This window comes from Mandrillus leucophaeus, unplaced genomic scaffold (genome assembly GCF_000951045.1).
Source record: "Mandrillus leucophaeus isolate KB7577 unplaced genomic scaffold, Mleu.le_1.0 Scaffold105, whole genome shotgun sequence".
NCBI classification, from domain to species: Eukaryota; Metazoa; Chordata; class Mammalia; order Primates; family Cercopithecidae; genus Mandrillus; species Mandrillus leucophaeus.
The window spans coordinates 3,167,082-3,188,067 of NW_012098654.1; the positions used below are offsets into that span (position 1 = coordinate 3,167,082).

The 20,986-nt window shown below is 43.1% G+C and overlaps 1 protein-coding gene across 2 annotated transcripts in view; it reads right to left on the reverse strand.

The window, feature by feature from the left end:
• RERE (arginine-glutamic acid dipeptide (RE) repeats) overlaps positions 1-20,986 on the reverse strand; it is a 542,692-nt gene that overhangs the window by 98,934 nt on the left and 422,772 nt on the right. For both annotated transcript variants that reach the window (XM_011981501.1, XM_011981508.1), the window contains one exon: positions 19,510-19,608. In XM_011981501.1, coding sequence (XP_011836891.1) covers positions 19,510-19,608 — 99 coding nt within the window. The remainder of the gene's footprint in view (positions 1-19,509; positions 19,609-20,986) is intronic.

A 20,986-nucleotide genomic window follows, 5' to 3' on the forward strand; every position in this document is an offset into this window, starting at 1 on the left:
AAAGTATGCCAGAGTAATGTAAGTACTCTATGAACACATTCAATAACAAGAGCTAGCAGAGGGTTTTCTTCAGTTCTGGGAGGTTTTTTGTTTTTGGGGGTGAGGGGGCTGTTTTGCTTTATCATGTGACCTCAGATGATAAACCTTTGGAGGGCAAGGATAGCAAGTTTCTCATCATTCAATCTCCAACGCAATGTGCAGCCCGGTTTCCTGCCCTAAGCTTCCAAACTAGCCCTCTCTACACCACTAGCCCAGCTCCTATAGGGGCCTGGGTTTCCTTGACTCTCCCAGTGCCCAGAATTGGGTCTGGCACATAAGAGGTATAAGACCATATTCCACGAAATGGTATGTATGGACACAAAAGACATTTTTTTTCCTATGTTCTCTTTCCGACAATCCATCAGCCTGAGAAGGCACACGCTCCTGTGAGGGGATGCAGCCTCTCTTCTTCTACCCCCACCACTGCCCCCCTCTCACTTCACAAAGGCAGCCTCCTCTCCCCTGCTCCCATCCAGAAGGCTACCGGGCAGCATTGCCCCAGGGGCACTGAACAAGGGGACAATTTAAAACACTGACACTGGTGCTGACACAGTGCCTAGCTCTGAGGTCAGGATGAGAAAGACTCCACAAGTCAGATACTTTCTGATTCTCTGCTTTCAACAAAACACAAGGAGATCCTAGTGGAAGTGTCATCTGATAGATTACAGAAAATCAGTCTGATGACAAATTATACTTTTGGCATTACTATGGAAAGAATTCAAATAACTGAGTGACACTATAACAAAACCATCATTCCCATCTACTTACTCATGTAGACAAGGTTTCTGGGCACTTATGTGTTTAAAAAAAACCCATACAATGTATTTCCAATAAATGTTAAGCAAAAATTAAAATTATATCAACATTTACAATATTTCATTGTTTTCATCAACTGTGCTCTAATAATCATAATTTGAAAAAAGTTTCTTCTATACTTAGCTTTATTATTAAAGGAAATAACCATATACCCAATTTCAATACACACACTTTTTGTTGCAGGAAGTACTAAAGGTGAATCTGACACTAGACTTTCAAGCGTAAAATGTATCACCTTAGTATAAAGTCCCTGGGGAAGTAGAATGGAAATAAAAATTAAAGGGGGAAAAGAATAAGATGCAACATTGGACTGGTTTTAACTCAAATGTGGGAACAAAGAAATGACTTAAAGTTGGAATTTATACTTAAAAGGGAAGCAGAGCAAAGAAGTTTGGAACATTTGCACCCTGGCAATGTGGCAAAGAAAGAAAAGCTTTTGGTCGGGCGTGGTGGCTCACACCTTTCGAAGGTCGAGGCGGGTGGATCACGAGGTCAGGAGTTCGAAACCAGCCTGGCCAACATGATGAAACCCCATCTCTACTACAGATACAAAAAATGAGCCAGGCATGGTGGCACTCGCCTGTAATTCCAGCTACCCGGGAGGCAGGAGAATCACTTGAACCCAGGAGGCAGAGGTTGCAGTGAGCCAAGATTGCACCACTGCACTCCAGCCTGAGCAACAAGAGAGACTCCATCTCAAAAAAAAAAAAAAAAAAAGCTTTCTCAGGAGAGAAGGCTGTAAAGCAATCACTTGCTAGAGATATTTGCGTAACTAAAAGGGAGCCAAGGGCTGATATCCAAGACAAAGAGGGAAAGGCTTTGAGGGCATTTCAAAGACCTTCCCAGCAGCCCCTCCCATCATAGGATCAGAAACCTAAGAGGAAAGAATGGTTTCCAGGGCCAGGCTTGGGGTTTGCTGCCCTCTGCAGCCTCAGGACATTGCTTCCCACAGGCCTCTCCGGCTACATCCTTGGCTCAAAGGGCCTCTGATATAGCTCAGGCTGCTGCTTCAGAGGGTGCAAGCCAGAGGTCTGTGGCAGCTTCCAGGTGGTGTTAAGTCTGCAGGTGTACAGAGTGCAGGAGCGATGGAGGCTTGGCAGCCTCTGCCAAGATTTCAGAGGATGTATCAGATGCCCAGTCCAGAGGCCTGCTGCAGGGATGGAGCCCTCACACAGATATTCTACTAGGGCAGTGTGGATGGGAAATGTGGGGTTGGAGGGCCCACACAGAGTCCCCACTGGGGCACTGCCTAGTGGAGCTGTGGGAAGGGGCCATTGTCTTCCAGACCCAGGAATGGTAGATCCATCAGCAGCTTGCACTGTATGCCTGGAAAAGCTGCAGGCACTCAAAGCCACAGAGGTGGAACTGCCCAAGGCCTTGGGAGGCCCCCCACCCATCACTGCCCCCAGGATGTAGCAAATGGAGTCAAGGGCTATTTTGGAGCTTGAAGATTTAATGATTGCCCTGCTGAGTTTAGGACTTGCATTGGGCTCAATGCGCCCCTTTCTTTTGACTGATTCCTACCTTTTGGAATGGGAATGTTTATTCAATGCCTATACCCGCATTGTATCTTAGAAGTAAATAACTTGTTTTTGATTCTACAGGCTCACAGGTGGAAGGGACTTGCCTTGTCCCAGATGAGACTTAGGACTTTTGAGTTTATATTGGAATGAGGTAAGACTTTAGGGGACTATTGATAAGGGATAATTGTATTTTGTAATGTGAGAAGGACATGAGGTTTGCAGGAAGCCAGGAATGGAATGATATAGTTGGAGTATTTGTCCCCTCCCAAATCTGATGTTGAAATGTAATCCCCAATGTTGGAGATGGGACCTGGTGGAAGGTGACTGGATCACGCGGGTGGATCTCTCATGAATGGTTTAAGCACCATCCTCTGGGTGCTGTCCTTGCAATAGTGAGTGAGTTCTTGCAAGACCCGTTTGCTTAGAAGTGTGTGACAGCCCCATCCCCTTGCTCCTTCTTCCACCATGTGATGTGGTGTTCCCGCTTCAGTGTCCGCCTTAAGTAAAAGCTCCCTGAGGCCTCCCTAGGAACTGCGCAGATGTTGGTGTCATGCTTATACAGCCTATAGGACTGTGAGCCAATTAAACGTGTTTTCTTTATTTAAAAAAAAGATGATAAGGGGCATAAATCACTATGGTATTTAAAATTCACTTTTAATATTTAAAAGAGTGATGGGGCAATTTTATTTTTAAATGTCAATGTTTGTTGATGGGGCAATTTTATTTTTAAATGTCAATGTTTGTAATGTTAGAAGTTACATCCTTATGATTTAAAAAAAAAAAAAAAAAAAAAAAAAGGCCAGGCACAGTGGCTCATGTCTGTAATCCCAGTACTTTGGGAGGCTGAGGCAGGCAGATCACAAGGTCAGGAGATCGAGACATCCTGGCTAACATGATGAAACCCTATCTCTACTAAAAATACAAAACAATTAGCCAGGTGTGGTGGCGGGCACCCATAGTACCAGCTAGTTGGGAGGCTGAGGCAGGAGAATGGTGTGAACCCAGGATGTGGAGCTTGCGGTGAGATGGAGCCACTGTACTTAAAAAAACAAAACAAAACAAAACAAAAAAGGTCAATTTAAATTTGGCAGTGGGTATGTGCTTTTAGGCAAAATTCTTTTAGGGGTTTCATAGGGATAAAACATTTTTTTAAGCTTTGTATCTACCTAAAGGAAGACCCATAAATTATTTGGGGTACCAAGCATGCTTCCACATCTCAGCTATATTTAGTCTGGTTTCACCTAACAGAACCAAACTAGGGTCACTGAAAACACTTTCTTGAACCAAGACAGGCTGCACCATGGAAGATCTTGCAGTATGTAACTGCTGTTCCACCAAGGTACAGACTTTTATTTGAATTCCAAAGCTGACTATGGCTCTATTCAAGGACAGTAAAAAGCACAAATTCCTCAGTGTGCCAGTTAAAGTGCTTGGCACCTTGCATTCTGTCACTTCAGCCTGGACTCTCGCATACCCACACCACACCCGAGCATCTGGACTCTTTTTTCCTTATTTTTCAGCCATCATCTATCTACACATGCAGATGGGCCAGCCCCAATGCTCAGTGGTTGAAGAAACTAATCTTCATGAGCAGGAAATTACCGAGGTGATCTTGGTTCTGAACCAACTGCACAAGAGAGACAGACAATCGTCTTCCATCATCAACCACCTGGGGTGGGAGCCTCACTTTTTTTTTTTAATACTTTAAGTTCTGGGATATATGGGCAGACGTGCAGGTTTGTTACATATGTTTACACGTACCATGGTGGTTTGCTGCACCCATTAACCCATCATCTACATTAGGTATTTCTCCTAATGCTCTCCCTCCCCAAGACCCCCATCCCCCAACAGGCCCTGGGTGTGTGATGTTCCCCTCCCTGTGTCCATGTGTTCTCATTGTTCAACTTCCACTTATGAGTGAGAACATGTGGTGTCTGGTTTTCTGTCCTTGTGTTAGTTTTCATAGTGTTGATGGTCTTTACAATTTGGCGTGTTTTTGCAGGGGCAGGCACTAGTTGTTCCTTTCCATCTTTAGTGCTTACTTCAGGAGCTCCTGTAGGGCAGACCTGGTGGTGACAAAATCTCTCAGCATTTGCTTGTCTGTAAAGGATTTTATTTCTCCTTCGCTTATGAAGCTTAGTTTGGCTGGATATGAAATTCTGGGTTGAAAATTCTTTTAAGAATGTTGAATACTGGTCCCCACTGTCTTCTGGCTTGTAGGGCTTCTGCAGAGAGATCCGCTGTTAGTCTGATATGGGCTTCCTTTTGTGGGTAACCCAACCTTTCTCTCTGGCTGCCCTTAACATTTTTTCTTTCATTTCAACCTTGGTAAATCCAAGATTATGTGTCTTGGGGTTGCTCTTCTCGAGAAGTATCTTTGTGGTGTTCTCTGTATTTCCTGAATTTGAATGTTGGCCTGTCTTGCTAGGTTGGGGAAGTTCTCCTGGATAATATCCTGAAGAGTGTTTTTCAACTTGGTTCCATTCTCCATGTTAATTTTAGGTACACCAATCAAACATAGGTTTGGTCTTTTCAGATAGTCCCATATTTCTTGGAGGCTTTGTTCGTTTCGTTTCTTTTTTTTTTTAGAGTCTCGCTCTGTCACCCAGGCTGGAGTGGTGGCGTGATCTCGGCTCACTGCAAGCACTGCCTCCCGGGTTCACACCATTCTCCTGCCTCAGTCTCCCGAATAGCTGGGACTACAGGCACCCACCACCATGCCCAGCTAATTTTTTGGTGGGTTTTTAGTAGAGACGGGGTTTTACCATGTTAGCCAGGATGGTCTCAATCTCCTGACCTTGTGATCTACCCACCTCAGCCTCCCAAAGTGCTGGGATTACAGGCTTGAGCCACCGCGCCTGGCCTGTTCATTTCTTTTCGTTCTTTTTTCGCTAATTTTGTCTTCACGCTTTATTTCATTAAGCAGATCTTCAATCTCTGATACCCCTTCTTCTGCTTGATCAATTCGGCTACTGATACTTATGCATGCTTCACGAAGTTCTCCTAATGTGTTTTTCAGCTCCATCAGATCATTTATGTTCTTCTCTAAACTGGTTATTCTAGTTAACAATTCCTCTATCCTTTTTTCAAGGTTCTTAGCTTCCTTACATTGGGTTAGAACATGCTCCTTTAGCTCGGAGGAGTTTGTTGTTACCCACCTTCTGAAGCCTACTTCTGTCAATTTGTCAAAGTCATTATCCATCCAGTTTTGTTCCCTTGCTGGCAAGAAGTTGTACTCCTTTGGAGAAGAGGTTTTCTGGTTTTTGGAATTTTCAGTCTTTTTGCGTTGTTTTTTCCTCGTCTTCGTGGATTTATCTACCTTTGGTCTTTGATGTCGGTGACCTTCAGATGGGGTTTCTGTGTGTACGTCCTTTTTGTTGATGTTGATGCTATTCCTTTCTGTTTGTTAGTTTTCCTTCTAACAGTCAGGCCCCTCTGCTACGTCTGCTGGAGTTTTCTGGAGGTCCACTCCAGACCCTGTTTGCCTGGGTATCACCAGTGGAGGCTGCAGAACAGCAAAGGTTGCTGCCTGAGGAACCCCACTTTTATGCAGAGGTAAAATCTACCAAGCATGTGGATTCTAAGGTTTCGTTTCAGCTCCAGTGGAGGCTGTGCTGTGTTAACCATGTATGCAATGGACACAGAAGGTGTGTGTGTGGCACTTGCCTGCATCTGCCACCCCAGCTCCAGATCCAACTCGAGCCAGGCCCTGCCTGCTTCTCCGAATACATCCTGCACTCTCTATGTCTCCTCACAGGGTAGTTCTGTGGTCTGCGGAGCCACTATTGTGTGGGGTGATCTGACTTGGATTCCTGAGTACTTCCACTCACCACTGCTGCAGCTCTGAACAAATTTCCTTCCTATCTCATGCCTATGTCAGGTCATACTCCTGTGTTTCCATCTTTCTGTGTACCCCATGGAACTTCCCCATTCTGCCCAGCACTATGTTCTGGGCATCCAAGTCCACCACTGCCATTAGAACATCATCTCCTTGAGGTGAGGAGTTCCTGTCCAGGGCCATCTGGAAGCTTCTGCACATGAGAGGCATTTAATAAATGTTTCTCCGATGACGTTTCCTATTATCAGTATCTGGGCCTTTCAGAGCCAGAAGAGGACTATTTAATTATTATTACTCTCATTTCTTAGTGAGAGGACCAGTGACTCTCCCAAGGTACAGCAACTGGTCTAAGGCACAGACTCAACCAGAAAGCGGTTTTACCAACACTTTTGCCTTCCCAGCATAAATAGTCTAAAGAAAATAATTACTGCATTTTCCACAGATAGATGAAGAGTTATCTGAAAAAAGTAGAAGTGAGGGAAGGGAATAAAAAGAGGGAAAAAAAAAAAGGCCAGGCACAGTGGCTCATGTCTGTAATCCCAGTACTTTGGGAGGCCAAGGCAGGCAAATCACGAAGTCAGGAGTTCGAGACCAGCTTGGCCAACATGGTAAAACCCCATCTCTACTAAAACTACAAAAATTAGCCGGGCATGGTGGCACACACCTATAGTCCCAGCTACTTGGGAGGCTGAGGCAGGAGAATCTCTTGAACCCTGGAGGCGGAGGTTGCAATGAGCCGAGATCACGCCATTGCACTCCAGCCTGGGCGACAAAGCGAGACTCCATCTCAAAAAAACAAAACAAAACAAAAAACAAAAAAGGAGAAAGAACCAGAATTTCTTGTTTTTGAAAAAAATCACAAACTGAAGAATGACCGGACACGATGTCACACCACTCACACAGGAAACCTCACGTACAAAACCTCACACGACAGCACTGCAGCTCTTTCGCTTGGTTAACTTGGGGACAGCCCTGAGACACGAGATCGGCCTTTATGGCCTTCTTCCCAGGCTGGTGGAAGATCAGGCTGCTCTGACTCCAGGCCAGCTGGGATTGGCGGGGCCTCTCAACACAGTCAAGAATGGCTAACGGCAGGCAGAAACATTTTGTGGCCTAATAAAGGATCAAAGAAATGTTCCTTACAGAGAGGAAATGAATTATCCACACATCCAGCTCCTTCATGTCTTTTTTTTGTTTGTTTTTGGCTCTTTGGCCTGTTTGGATAAAACATATTACACTGAGGAAGCATCAAAGAAAGTGAAACGACTGTGACATTTAAAGGGAATTCTGTCGGCTAGACAGAGCCCCATTTTGGGTTCAGCTCCAACTTCTCCCTGTTCTCTTTCTCCTGGCCATGGGGAGTATTCATCCACAGCTGACACAAGATTATCAGCAAAAGTTTTAACAAGAACCAGACCTTTCTCTTCTAATCTTTTCCCCAATCCAAAATGTCACGAAAAAACCTGAAAGAATATTGTTAGAATTTAAAAATACTCTATTATTGTGTCCCTCATGCTGAAAAATGCACATCTAGGTATGAAAAACGCATAGACTGCTCTGTCAAAGACCACTACGTGATTGCACTTCCGTAGCAGAGGTCCCGTCTTTCCTTTCAGCTAAATTTAATCTGTTCTAAATTCTGAAAGTTATTGAGTCCTAAAGACATTTATTTAGCAGGTCCTAACAATGAGCAGTTTATAGGCAATTGTGAAACATGACCACAAAGATTATTGGATGGGGATCAAGTAATTTGAATTTCTCGAAAAACACAGATCACTCTTGACTGACATGAGTGATCAGTGGTATCATTTACTCAGAATGACTTGAGAGAATAGTAACATTGAATGAGAAGCTCCTTCTACCCTGAAGGAGGCACTTTTACAGTTATACAACCTCTACCCTACTCAGTCTCTGTGTGGCAAAACTAGTTTATCCTCCTCATGGCATCTACCTGAATTCATCTTATTTAAGTTAATTTGCTTATTTGTCTGTGGTCCCTACTAGAATGCAAATCTCATAAGAACAGTACCTCCACGGTTATTTCTATTCCCAGAGTTGAGAAGGTGCCTCATACACAGTCAGTACTCATTGAATGACTGAGGAGAAAAACAGCAGGAATATATTCTACAGCCAACACTCAAATCTGCGATCTTAGTTCTACACAGTCGTCCATTCACAAAACTCTCTCTCCTCGCACCTTTCCTCCACCTTCAACCTCTCCATGTTAATGCACGTTGGCTCCATTTACCAGTTAATGATTTAGTGATCCCATTGAGGAGCCAGGAGCTCCAAGGAACAGCCACTGAGAAGCACAGCACCCAGCAGAGCTGCGTGTGGAGGCAACCTGCACCTCCCTCTCCATGGGACCTAAATGGCCAGCATAGCACATGCTTCCTTCCTTCCCAGCCCTTCCTGTATTCCCAGCCCAGTCCAGACTAGACATCCTTCTGACCAGATGCTCACCCTAGCAAATCCCAACTGACGCCTCACATGGACGTCCCTTAGAGACCTACTGTCCTCTCAAACGCAGTTCTCCAAATGGCCTCATACCCCAACCCCCGAGTCCTGCTGCAACTTTCTCACTTTCAGATCCACACAGAATCCCTTTTAACCCCTCCAGTTATAGGAACAGAAGTTCAGTTTTGTCAACAGTAGCGATCCTGTCTCACCGTCTCATCAACGATGCCCATCGAGGTTCCCCCATCAGTGTCAACCACTTGCCAAACCCATCTCCTCCTTATCCTGTGACCTGCACCAAAGTCTCTTCCTAGCTAGCTAAGTCTCTTCCTCTATTCTACCTTTTGACAGCACTCTCAGGAACGTGGAAAAGGTTGCCCATGGCCCTTCTAGTCTGTGTCTACCATTGTTGGTGCTCTTTATTCTAGCCTAACCATCTACCGGTAGCCATACCTAAGATGTGAAACTACAGACTTTCCCTATTTACTGCACAGCTACCATGATCTCCACAATATCCCTCTTCTTGACTGTGTCCCTCAACTCCTCTACCACTTCCGTACTGGTTTCCCATGTTCTCTATGCAGCCTGGGGCTTAACTATCCATTATTTCAACAATGCAGTCAATACTCATTACCTCAGCTGGGTGCGGTGGCTCACGCCTGTAATCCTAGCACTTTGGGAGGCTGAGGCGGGTGGATTACTTGAGGTCAGGAGTTGGAGACTAGCCTGGCCAACATGGTGAAACCCCGTCTCTACTAAAAATACAAAAATTAGCTGGGTGTGGTGGCGCGTGCCTATAATCCCAGCTACTCAGGAAGCCGAGGCAGGAGAATTGCTTGAACCCCGAAGGCAGAGGGTGCAGTGAGCTGAGATTGTGCCACGGCCCTCCAACCTGGGTGACAAGAGCAAAACTCCATCTCAAAAAAGAACAAAAAAAGCCGGGCATGGTGGCTCACGCCTGTAATCCCAACACTTTGGGAGGCCGAGGCAGGAGGATCACCTGAGGTCCAGAGTTCGAGACCACCCTGACCAACATGGAGAAACTAAAAGTACTAAAAATACAAAATTAGCCGGGTGTGGTGGCACATGCCTGTAATCCCAGCTAATCCAGAGGCTGAGGCAGGAGAATGGCTTGAACCCGGGAGGTGGAGGTTGCTGTGAGCCGAGATTGCGCCATTGTACTCCAGCCTGGGCAAGAAGAGCGAAACTCCCTCTCTAAACAAACAAACAAACAAACAAAACAAAAACAAAAACAAAAAATACTCCTTGCCTCAACATCCTGACCTCCCATCAATTTTCTAGCCCAATCTTCCACCTACTTTGGCTGCATATTAGTGTCCTAACATCCTGGGACATTGGAAACTTGTATCCCAGATGAATTAAATTGGACCCAAGTCTCTGTCTGTGTCTAAAGTTCCTCATGTGACTCCAGCGTGCATCTAACAGTGTGAAGTGCTGCTGTACACTGACAGCTCTCAATGTCTCTCACTAGGAGCATAGTCCTGATCCAGTCCAGTGGTTCTCAGGGCCTGGATGCCCACGTCCTACCCCAGGGATCATGCTGACTAACTAGGGTACAGGCCAGCATTGGGGCATTTTCAAGTTCTCCCAATGACTCTAATGCACAGCCAAGTTCACAAGATGTCCTCAGCCCACCTCCACTCTTCCAATGCTACCGCCAGATTGGTCTTCAAGGGCAGCTCCAGTCCTATCCTTCCCCACAGTCAAAAATATGTAATTTTTCCTCATTTCCTGTTGAATTAAACATAAACTTCTCAGTCAAAAGTGGGAGGCTCTGAATTAGCTACCTCACATCCTCCCCTACCCATAAGCTTCATCCAAACTGGGCAACTTGCTACTAACCAACCATTCAAATTCTTTTAGCCCTTGTTCTCCAGTTAACCTCTGTCAACTCTGCCCGGTGAAATCCTATCCATCCTTCAAGGTCCTGTCAAATAAGCCTCCTCTATAGCACACTTCCTGATCTCCCTGTCCAAGAGCTGGGAGCAGCTGCTCACCTCGGCAGGCCCTGTGAGCCCCAGCGCACCATCTGAAGCAAAAGAGGCACTCAAAACAAGTTTCCAATTGTGTGTACAGCAGGTACACTTTTCTTTCTAGGTATTTTCTTGCTTCTACTCAGGAAAAACAGCTCCTCTCACAAATGCTGAATTTATAGTAAACATACGTAGTAAATATTGTCTAAACCAGTTACTAAAAAAGCTTCAATCTTGACACAATGAGAGGCTGCAGAAGTCAGAGGAATGCATGACTCAGAGTCCTACATAACTGAAGCCGTAAAAACACTGTTATGGGAGATATGCTGTTAGGAGGAAACAGAACCGTCCTCAAGAATTCCTCATTAATTTGATAATGTAATTTAACAGTGAGGCACAAAATAGGAGTGAACATCTCTGGTCTAAGATCCTGGTGGCCTTCTGACTTCATCTTCTCCATCCACTCCGGGGCATCTTTTATTTATTTATTTATTTATTTGAGATGGAGTCTTGCTCTGTCGCCCAGGCTGGAGTGCAGTGGCACAATCTCGGCTCAATGCATCCTCTGCCTCCCGGGGAGGTGATTCTCCTGCCTCAGCCTTCCATGCAGCTGAGATTACAAGCATGTGCCACCATGCCCAGCTAATTTTTGTATTTTTAGTACAGACAGTGTTTCGCTATGTTGGCCAGGCTGGTCTCGAACTCCTGACCTCAGTTGATCTCCCCTCCTCTGCCTCCCAAAGTGCTGGTATTACAAGCATGAGCTTCTGCGCCCAGCCTAAGGGAGACTTTAGATTTAAGACAGAAGTATGTCAGGAGAGAGGAGGTAGCTTTAAATGAATGACTTCCTCTCATGGTAGGGTTCTCATTTTTTCACTTCCTGTTTCCTTCTCCCAACACTCAATTTCAGTTACCAGTGTAGTATGTCTCACCTGTGAAAATGTAAGACTCTAATGTCACTATATGTAGAATGTGCTAAGCACACACATTAAAATTGACTCCAATTCTGTTGCTAAGAAGTTGCACAAGAAAAGGGTTTTCCATCCTCTTCATTTATAAAATAACCACTCTGTCTATGGGAGAACAAATGCAATCTCTCAAGTCCCCTTGTGCCTTGTTCTCATTCTTTACATTAACAGAGAAAGATGATAGAGAGTGGCTGAAAGTGTATGCTATCTCCATTTTTTTTTCACATACCCTTGAAAATGAGATGGAAACATGGCTTCAATAACCCACTGCTCTAGTATTTATTAATCTTTTGAGCTGAAGACTCCCCCCATTACTCCCCTTACTCGCCGCTCAAGCAAAAATGAAAAATATACCATCAAAAGTACTCTTCGATTTAAAAAGATTATCTCAAGCAGCCGGGAATAATTTAAGGTGTGTTTGTATTCAATGTGGGGTTACTTTCCAGGTCTCTGTATAGCCCGAATGCCTAAACACAGATGTGTGCACATGCACACGCGTGCACACACACACAGCCCTAAAGAACAGCACAAGGTATGCTGGCTTTTATTTTTTTAATCCAAAAGTGGGGCTGGGGATGATGAACTTAAAACGTACTGCTTAAAGACAAAAAGAAAGAATAATCTTGCTAAACACAAAGAGCAAAATGGGCATATTAATTTCTTTGACCATAGCATAAAGAGAAAGCCTAGAAAGTAGTGAGCCGTGGATGTGAATGGAAAGGTCACAGTTGAATCTGTACATTTATCCCACAGGCAACTTCTACTGACATGAACTACTGAAATACATTTTTGAAATATCTCTTCCTTTCTAATAAAATGCTTGTCCTATTTCATTTACTAAAGGATTTTAAAAATACATTTTTCTTTAGAGCTTGTTAAACAGTAGAATCTTTCTGCAAACTAATTGACAGAATTGACTGCCTTACACCAACTTTCCTGTGCATATAATTGATTTTTAATTTGCTGTCTCATTTCCGAAAGGACTTGAAAATAAACTCCACTCTATCCATACTATTGACTTCTATAAGCAAGGGTTTGGTTCAAAGGCTGATGGGAATTAACCATAGGAAAAATAGTCTAATTTTATTAATAGTTGAAATCTTAGGCAAATCTCACTTGAATCTACATTTTTCTTTTTTAATATTAAGGGCTAATTCTTACTATAGGTCACATTAAGAATACATAATATGGAGTAATATGTACATATGTATAATATATCAACATTTCTATTTCTCTTGTTTTTCCTACTCTCATATACAAATTTAGTTCTTCATAAGAAACAGTAACAATGTCATTTAAAACTGGAGAAAGGGTGGTTAGTAGAATGAGATCCTACTGTGATTCAATTTAAAAAGTACTAAATACCTACTATGTGATGCAGTAGATACACTGTATCTTTATTTTGGGTTAATGGCAAAGGTTCCAAATGAATTGTAAAAATTTTCAAGTTATAATTTTAGAAATATAATTTCAATGTTCTGACTCAACTCACAGGTATGCAAACCTACATACATAAGTTGACAATGACATAAAACCACGTACGTACATAAACAAAAACCAGAAGAGAGCAAGAAGCCAGCAAGTGAGACGACGAAGCCAGACACCGTGAGACTATGTCTTAGTGGTGAGGTTTTAAATTCCCTTTAATGATTTTAGGATGTTGTTTTAACAATTTAAAAAAAAAAAATCTGCACAAAATCCTAAAAAGAATAAGAAAGTGAAAAGGCTCATACTAGATGACCTACAAGACTCTCCTATCATCATTTTTGAATGACTACATAAAATGGTCAATAACTCTGGAAATTTTACCATTCCTAAAATAAATATAACTAAGCCTTCCCCTATATTGTGGATGTAAAATTTTAAAACAAAAATCACCAAAATTATTAGTATCTGAAATCCATGTAACCATTAACTACAAGCTCTGAGAGCCTCTTTGTCATTGTCCTCTTTGCTGTTTTCACCTCCACAACCTCCTGCTGCTACTGGACCTTAACTGGGATTTTGCTGTGAATTCCATTTTTCCTCAGCTGCCACGCAAACAGTAAATAAAATTCATTGTATTTTTGCCCCACTAAGCAGCTCTGTCTTCTGGCACATTCAGACGCATGGCTTGAGAAGAGTGAACAATGAAAACAATGTTTTCTCAAGCAGACATTCCAAAAAGGGCATAACAAAGGCATCTGAAGATGCAAATACTTGTGTGTATTCTGTGTAAGTAATTCCTTGACTGGCCGCACGGGTTCACTGGATTACAAATATTTAGAAAATTACTTTGCCATCTCATGTCAATTTTGAAAGAAAGATTTTCATTTATATTTATGATAGACTGAGCTTTAAATTAAAGGAAGATTTAGATGTTTTAAAATTTATGAACTTGTAAATAAATCCATGTACATGGCCAATTAAGGTTATCACCACCACAGATTAACTATCTCTGGATAAAAATCTCAGAGTTTATTTGTATCTAAGTTGTTCACCTCAAATTACATCAAAATTGATATAAAATATTTAATGGGTAGTGTATTTCAAGATAAAAGCTATAGTTACCCAAGATGAAATAAAAACATCTTGTAGTAACATGCTAAGCAACAGAACCTTCACTCGGTGCAACGCCTGGATTGCTGCAGTAAAAGCTAATTCAACATGAAAATAATTTTTAAAACCAAAACACAGTTAAGTGGATAGGAAGCAAAGAGTGAGAAGAGTGAGTTGCACAGCTCAGTGGAGCACCCAATCTTACAACCTTGCAAGTCAAACCAAACTCCACAAGGAAAATGCAGGCCCTGAATTTTAAAAAGAATTCAATTAGCATCCCCAGTATTTCCATAATCAACAGCTGAATGCTAATTAAGAGCACAGCATCAGGCGGCAACGGAATCCCAGTGCAATAAGCACCAACACAACAGCAGCAAATGCTACCTTCAGCTCGCATGCATAAATAAACAGAATTAATAACTACCCAAGCATGGAAGGGTGACTTAATCTGTTTCGATGAGGTACAGCTCAGCCTGGGGCCTTTATGTTATATTTGAATGTGTTCATCATGTTTAATTAAAAACCTAATAATCTAGGGTTTTGTTTGTGTGGGTTTTTTTTTTTTTTTTAATGTTTTAATCTGTATTTCCTCCTCTTTATCTTCCTAAGTTCTACCAATTGATGACTTCTTGAAAAGGAACAGTATTTTTAGCATAACAGATGTGAAACGAGTTAACTATCAATGTGACTCTCAGAGGCAGAAGGCAGCCATTTACTTTGGCTCCATCCTTGCCCATACCTTGGTATTTAAAGCTTCACAAACTGACCTAGCATTTCTTCCAAAATGCTTCTCTGATCGAAGTTTACTTAGCCTGAAAGACATGACCCAGGCTGGCTACCAAGGTGTTGCTCACAGACACTTGGCAAAAGCAGAATTCATTTGCAGTATCCAGTACAGAATTTGACAGAAATTGGCACATTTTGGCTTCAGTTCAAGATTTAAATTATCTCAGCTCCAAAGCAACTTCAATTAGGAACATCATACATGCACATTGTCAGAGAAATAAACTGAGAGTTTGAGATGAAAGGCCTCCTATTGTGTGATTCTGAGGTCTAAGATCTCCAGAATTCAGGATTATCTGAAAGACCTAGGAAGAAGAGGTTGGGTGATAGGAGAAGGAGGAGGAGGAGAAGGAAGAAGAAGAAGAAAGAGTTTAATGTGTGAGCTTTTTCCAAAAGTACTTTTATTATTATTATTATTATTATTATTGTTTTTTGGAGACAGAGTCTCACTCCGTAGCCCAGGCTGGAGTGCAGTGCCATGATTACGGCTCACTGCAGCCTTGAACTCCTGGACTCAAGTGATTCTCCAACCTCAGCCTCCCAAGTAGCTGGGACTACAGGCACATGGCACTATGTTCAACTATTTTATTATGTTTTTAATTTTTTGTGGAGACAAGGTCTTGCTGTGTTGACCAAGCTCCAAAAGTAAAATTTTTAAGGTTGGTTTCTGAGGCATTTAGAAGTTTTCTTCTTTAATGTGCTGATTCATAACTATTAACAATTACAAGTTTTAAAATGCTAGATTGAAGACACTCAATTATAGTGAAGAACTTTTTAAAAGGATTACCTTGAACAAAGAGTCATCAACATTCTTCAAGCCTCTTATATGGAGAGAAATTATCTTCATCATTAAGTCCTCACCCTTAATAAGTTTACAAACTTGGAGGACAATCAACTCGGAAATAAAATCGCAAGGAATAAACAGCTGGGAATCAGAAGTCAGCACAAGGAGGCAGAGGATGAACTGCCAGTGAGCGACGCGCACAGAGGAGACAGTGCGAAGAGGGAGCACTATCCAAGGGATGGGCCAGGAACCTAACTGAGCCTGGAGAATGAGCAGGCTCTGCACTGGCACGAGAGGTTAGTTTCTTCACAGAGCAGCAGGCCTGCCAGGCCCAGGGGGTCCAGAGGCCCAGCCTGTCCGCTGCACAGCAGGGAACTCACACCTTCGGGTGCTTATTTCATCAACCCTCTAACGGAGCAGCTGCTTCAAAGTATTCATGTAAATGCCGAGGAAAACCCATTCATCAAGACTGTTGTAGTCAGATCAGACACTGGGTAGTTAGAACAAATTAACACACCAGTGGCAGCGAAGTTTAATAATAACTAGCCAGGCATTGTGGCTTGCCTGTAGTTCCAGCTGCTCAGAGGCTGATGTGGGAGGATCACTTGAGCCCAAGAGTTTGAGTCCAGCCTGGGCAACATAGCAAGATCCCCATTTCTTAAAAAATAGTAATGATAATAAAAATAATTAGAATGTTCCCAGTATACAGAAAACCGGGAGGAAAAAAGGGAGATAGGCCCATGTACTTATGTTAGCTGGGACACATTTGTTTTGCTTATTCCTGTGATTCCTGAAGTGAGAAAATGTGGTAAATTCAACAGAAGGGGGCCACATGAACACAGCAGGTGTTTTTTCACAGCCAAAGCCAGGCGAGGGTAAAGAGGGGACTGCCTTGTTGCCACATAAATCTCTTCAAAGATTTGATTTGGATCCATTCACCAGAAGCTTCCTTCAACCTCTCAATTATTCAGTCTGTCTCTCTTCTTCACTGCTGAGGTTTTCAAAGTGAAGCTTCACTTCCCACACATAAGGGAACCATTTGATCCTGAGGCTCTGCAAGGGCTGGACGACTGCCAAGACATTTCTCAAACCAAGAAGCAAACATGATAAAAATGACCCCAAACGGATACGGATGTATGCAGTTAAGGATCATTATTCCATACTCAAAATATTCACCACTTTGGAGTCATGTTTTGTTTTTCAAAATAAAGCAAGGCTGTTTCTGATGTGCAAGGCTTCCCTCTCAGCTCACAGCTACAAATCCCCAAGTAGCAGCAATGGGGAGACAATCAACAGCTGCCTGATGTTACAAGCAGGGGCTTCAGGAAAAGGAAAGCAGCTTTCCCTTCAGCAGGAAGAGAGGACTTTGGCTGTGTATTTTTAAAATTCCAGAGGGAATGAAAGGTCACAAGAGAAATGAAAGAAGGGAGAGAGGAGAGCCATGGCTGGCGAGGGGCTGGGAGGCATTAGTGAGGAGTGGGAGGGTGGGAGACCAAGAAGAGGCAGAGAGGTGGGGAAAGAGAGAGGATGCCAAAGGGCATGGAGACTGAAGAGAGAGGAGATGGCCAGGAACTGAGGGAGAGACAGAAGCAGAAGCAGCCACGGATTGCAAGCTGACAAGGCCCTGGGGCTGCCGAGGCCAGGCTGAGAGTAATGAAGGCAATCTCACAAAGTGTGGTTAAATGACCACAGTCTATACACTTGTTCCATCCTTTTCATCTCCTTATGTGTTTCTTCCACACAGGCTTTTTGCAGAATTTTAAAATCTTGTCAATTGAATCTCTTATGCACTCCTCACATAAAGAGGCTTACTGTAAAAAAAAGAGTATCAATATGACTTCTCAAAACTGAATTTAACGTTGTCTAAACATTTTAAAATGTTTAAGATGTTTCTTTTTATTAATCATGTAAGATTTATATATATATATGTGTGTGTGTGTGTGTGTGTGTGTATATATATATATTTTTTTTAAAAAAACAGCTTCATCAACTTCATAAGTCTGATAAAATTAAAGTCTTAAGGGACTATTCAACAAGCACTCCATTACCAAACCCTCCGGGCCATTTCAGTGCATCTCAGCTCCGCCTAGCTTTTTCCATTCCTCAGCCCTCACCTACCCTCACCCACAGCCATTCTAGGAGCAAATTCTCTTTTCTCTACCTTCAAGGTGCAGCCTGGATCTCACTGCTTCTTATCATGACCACTGCTGCCACACCACCCAGCCACCAGTCCCAGCCTCGTGTGCAGCAGCCCCCGGAGACCACCCGACCCAGGGGCCAGAGTGAGCCCCACTGTCAGAGCCAGTCACTCCTCTGTTCAGAAGCTGCTCATGTGGGGCACATCACCACGCCCTGACGGCAGGCCAACAGGCCACACCTGATCTGCCCCCTCTGGGACACCCCTCCCACAAGCCCACCACTCGCCTCTCCTACCAATCCCCTCCTTGCTGTGCTGGAGAAACACTCCTGCCTACTTCTTGAACATGCCAAGCACGCCTTCACCTTAGGGCCTAGAATTCTCTAATATCCAAAAGGCTGCCTTCCTCACTTCACTAAGGTCTCATCTAAATGTCACTTACTTACCAGGGCTTTCCTGATCCTCCCTTAGCTAAGATAGTACCCCACCCAGCTGATTCTCCCTCATTACCCTATTCTGCATCTGCTTCACCATCCCCTGACACATACTCATTTACGAAGGTCTACCCTCTTAAAACTTAAGACTCACAAGGAGGGACAACACCTGGCGCACAGCAGGCACTCAGTAAATATTGCTGAATCAATGAAAGAGCGGGATCAGGAAAGCACATACAATTTCTAAACATTCTTTGTTAGCATATTTTAAATACAGGAGAGGAACTTGCAATCAATAGGTGTATTAGTGCCAGCCTTCATTTAAATTTCACTCGACCTGAAAGGCAAATGTCAAGTGGTAACATTCATACTGAAGACTATATTTGCAAAAGCACAAGAATCCTGTAAGTCGTTTACAGCAATGCCTTTTACAAGTCACAAGATGGAGATGTAGCTTCCTTAAAACTGTCTGCTGGATGGGAACCCATGGGTTTGCAAGGCCGTATTTGTGGGCACATTTCTCTCTCCCCACTTCAACAGGCCACAGCAACACAATCAATATGTAAAATCCACGGTATTTATTTAATCAACTCTCTGCTTCCCACTTGTAATCAATGTCCTTTAGGAGGTCAGGGGTCTTATAAACCCTATACAAACAAGTCACCAAGCCAAGCATGGTGGAGCATGCCTACGGTCCCAGCTACTCAACAAGCTGGGGCAAGAGGACTGATAGAGCCCAGGAGTTCAAAACCAGCCTGAGCAACACAGCGAGACCCCCTTTTCTAAAATAATTACGATAAAAAAAAAAAGACGAGTCACCAACCCTACTTTAGGTTATATGTCCACGGGTTTTAACATGCTGTGTCTTTAAATAGGGAGGTATCACAAGCTAGACTGCACCAAAAACGAATTCGAATTAACTTTTTTTAGGAGTAACTATCAATTTCTCCTTTCTTTCCATGAAACCTGGACAATCTTTCCCATCACCTATGAAGTCTAATCTTACTAAAATCAAGTCTTTCTGTACAATTATGAGGCTGAAGGCCCCATCCTCCTGCCTGGTGCTGCCACGGACAGCCATTCTGCATGACTGAAGCTTCTGCTTGAGTCTCTTTCCCTGAGCAGCAAGGAGGTCACACACTGAGAAGCCAGTGGCCCGATGCCCCAGAGCACAAGGCGAATGCTGGTTCCCGCTCACCACTTCGTCCTCAGTCCAGCACTTCTCGATGAGCTTGGGCACAGGCTTCTTCACCAGGCGCTGCAGGGCTTTGCCAGCATCATAACCGCTTTCATGCAGCTAAAACAACAAAAATTTTAGTTAGTTAACTGCACCAAATAACAGACAGGACACAAATCAATAAAAGGCAAGCTCCACATTGACTTTCTCTCACAGGAGAGTCAGGAAAGGGGCACTGAGACTCCATCATTTCAGTACACACGGGAATTTGTTCTCATTCAAGACCATCCTATCCCAACCCCTATTCTACTCGCTCTGGGAGAGGGAGACAGCCAAGGCAGAGAGTATTTTGGCAAAAGTAAGAATAGGATTCCCCTATATTCCCATAAAACAAACATTTAGGGAATGTTTGGCCCTGCCCAGTGCTCAGGACATTCTATGTAATCATTATCTTACCTAATCCTGTGGGGAAAGTATTCTCTCATTTAATCTATGGTTTAGGAGCTATCATCGCCCTATTTCACAGATGAGGAAACTGAGGCACAGAAAGATCAAGTAAAGGTGTTCACCACACTGAGCCAGCAGGTGGTGAAGCCAAGACTCCAACCCAGCCAGGAGGACCCCTACTCTTGCCTCATTCTCCGCAAAGCAGCATAAAGTCATACTTGATTCTGTTCTTTCTTTTTAGCATTTCTTAAGTTTTTCGACTGTGCTAATTTCACACACACACACAAAAATTTAAAGTGTCTAAAATTTAAGAGCTTTTTAAAGAACGTAAGTCTGTGATAGTATGCTAGTTTTTCAGTACATATGAATAAAGATGCAGGTTTATCTACATATTCCCTTTAGGACCAGACTTGTTTCTTGTCAACGCTAATCAACTTTTCTCATCCTGCATCTTTTCAACCCTGTGTAGTGTCTGGCACCATGGACTCCTTCCCACCTTGCAAAGATACTCCAGACACTCCTAGTTTCTGAGTTCCAACTTGCAGATGATGTAGAGAAACAGCAGGTGCAAAGATCCTCTCTTGCTTTATCTACCTCACCATACTGAGGCTGTCACTCAGAATTCTCATCGGAAATCTTTCCTTTACACATCTAGTCTTCTTACACAAAGAATGATTTTGTCTAAGACTTGTATGTCCAGTGCTGAACACAGTCCATAGTATAAGGTAATACTCCAGAAAAACTTGCTAACTTCCTAAATAAAATACTAGATTCTGGGACACAGCAGTAAACAACACAGAAATCCCTGTTCTTATGCAGTGGACATTCTGATCTTTTCACTCGTGCTTCAATCTCTTATTTCAGCAATGAGCCAGCATTTGTTGAACATTCAGGACAAGTAAAGCTGAACATTCAAGACATGTAAAGAACAAATCTTATTAAGTCACAGTCCTTATTTCCAGGAAACTTACAAATTGGTACGGATACAAAACATACAAAATGACAAGATCAAGTAGGTTGTAATAATTACTCTCCCTTCGGTTTAGGCAAA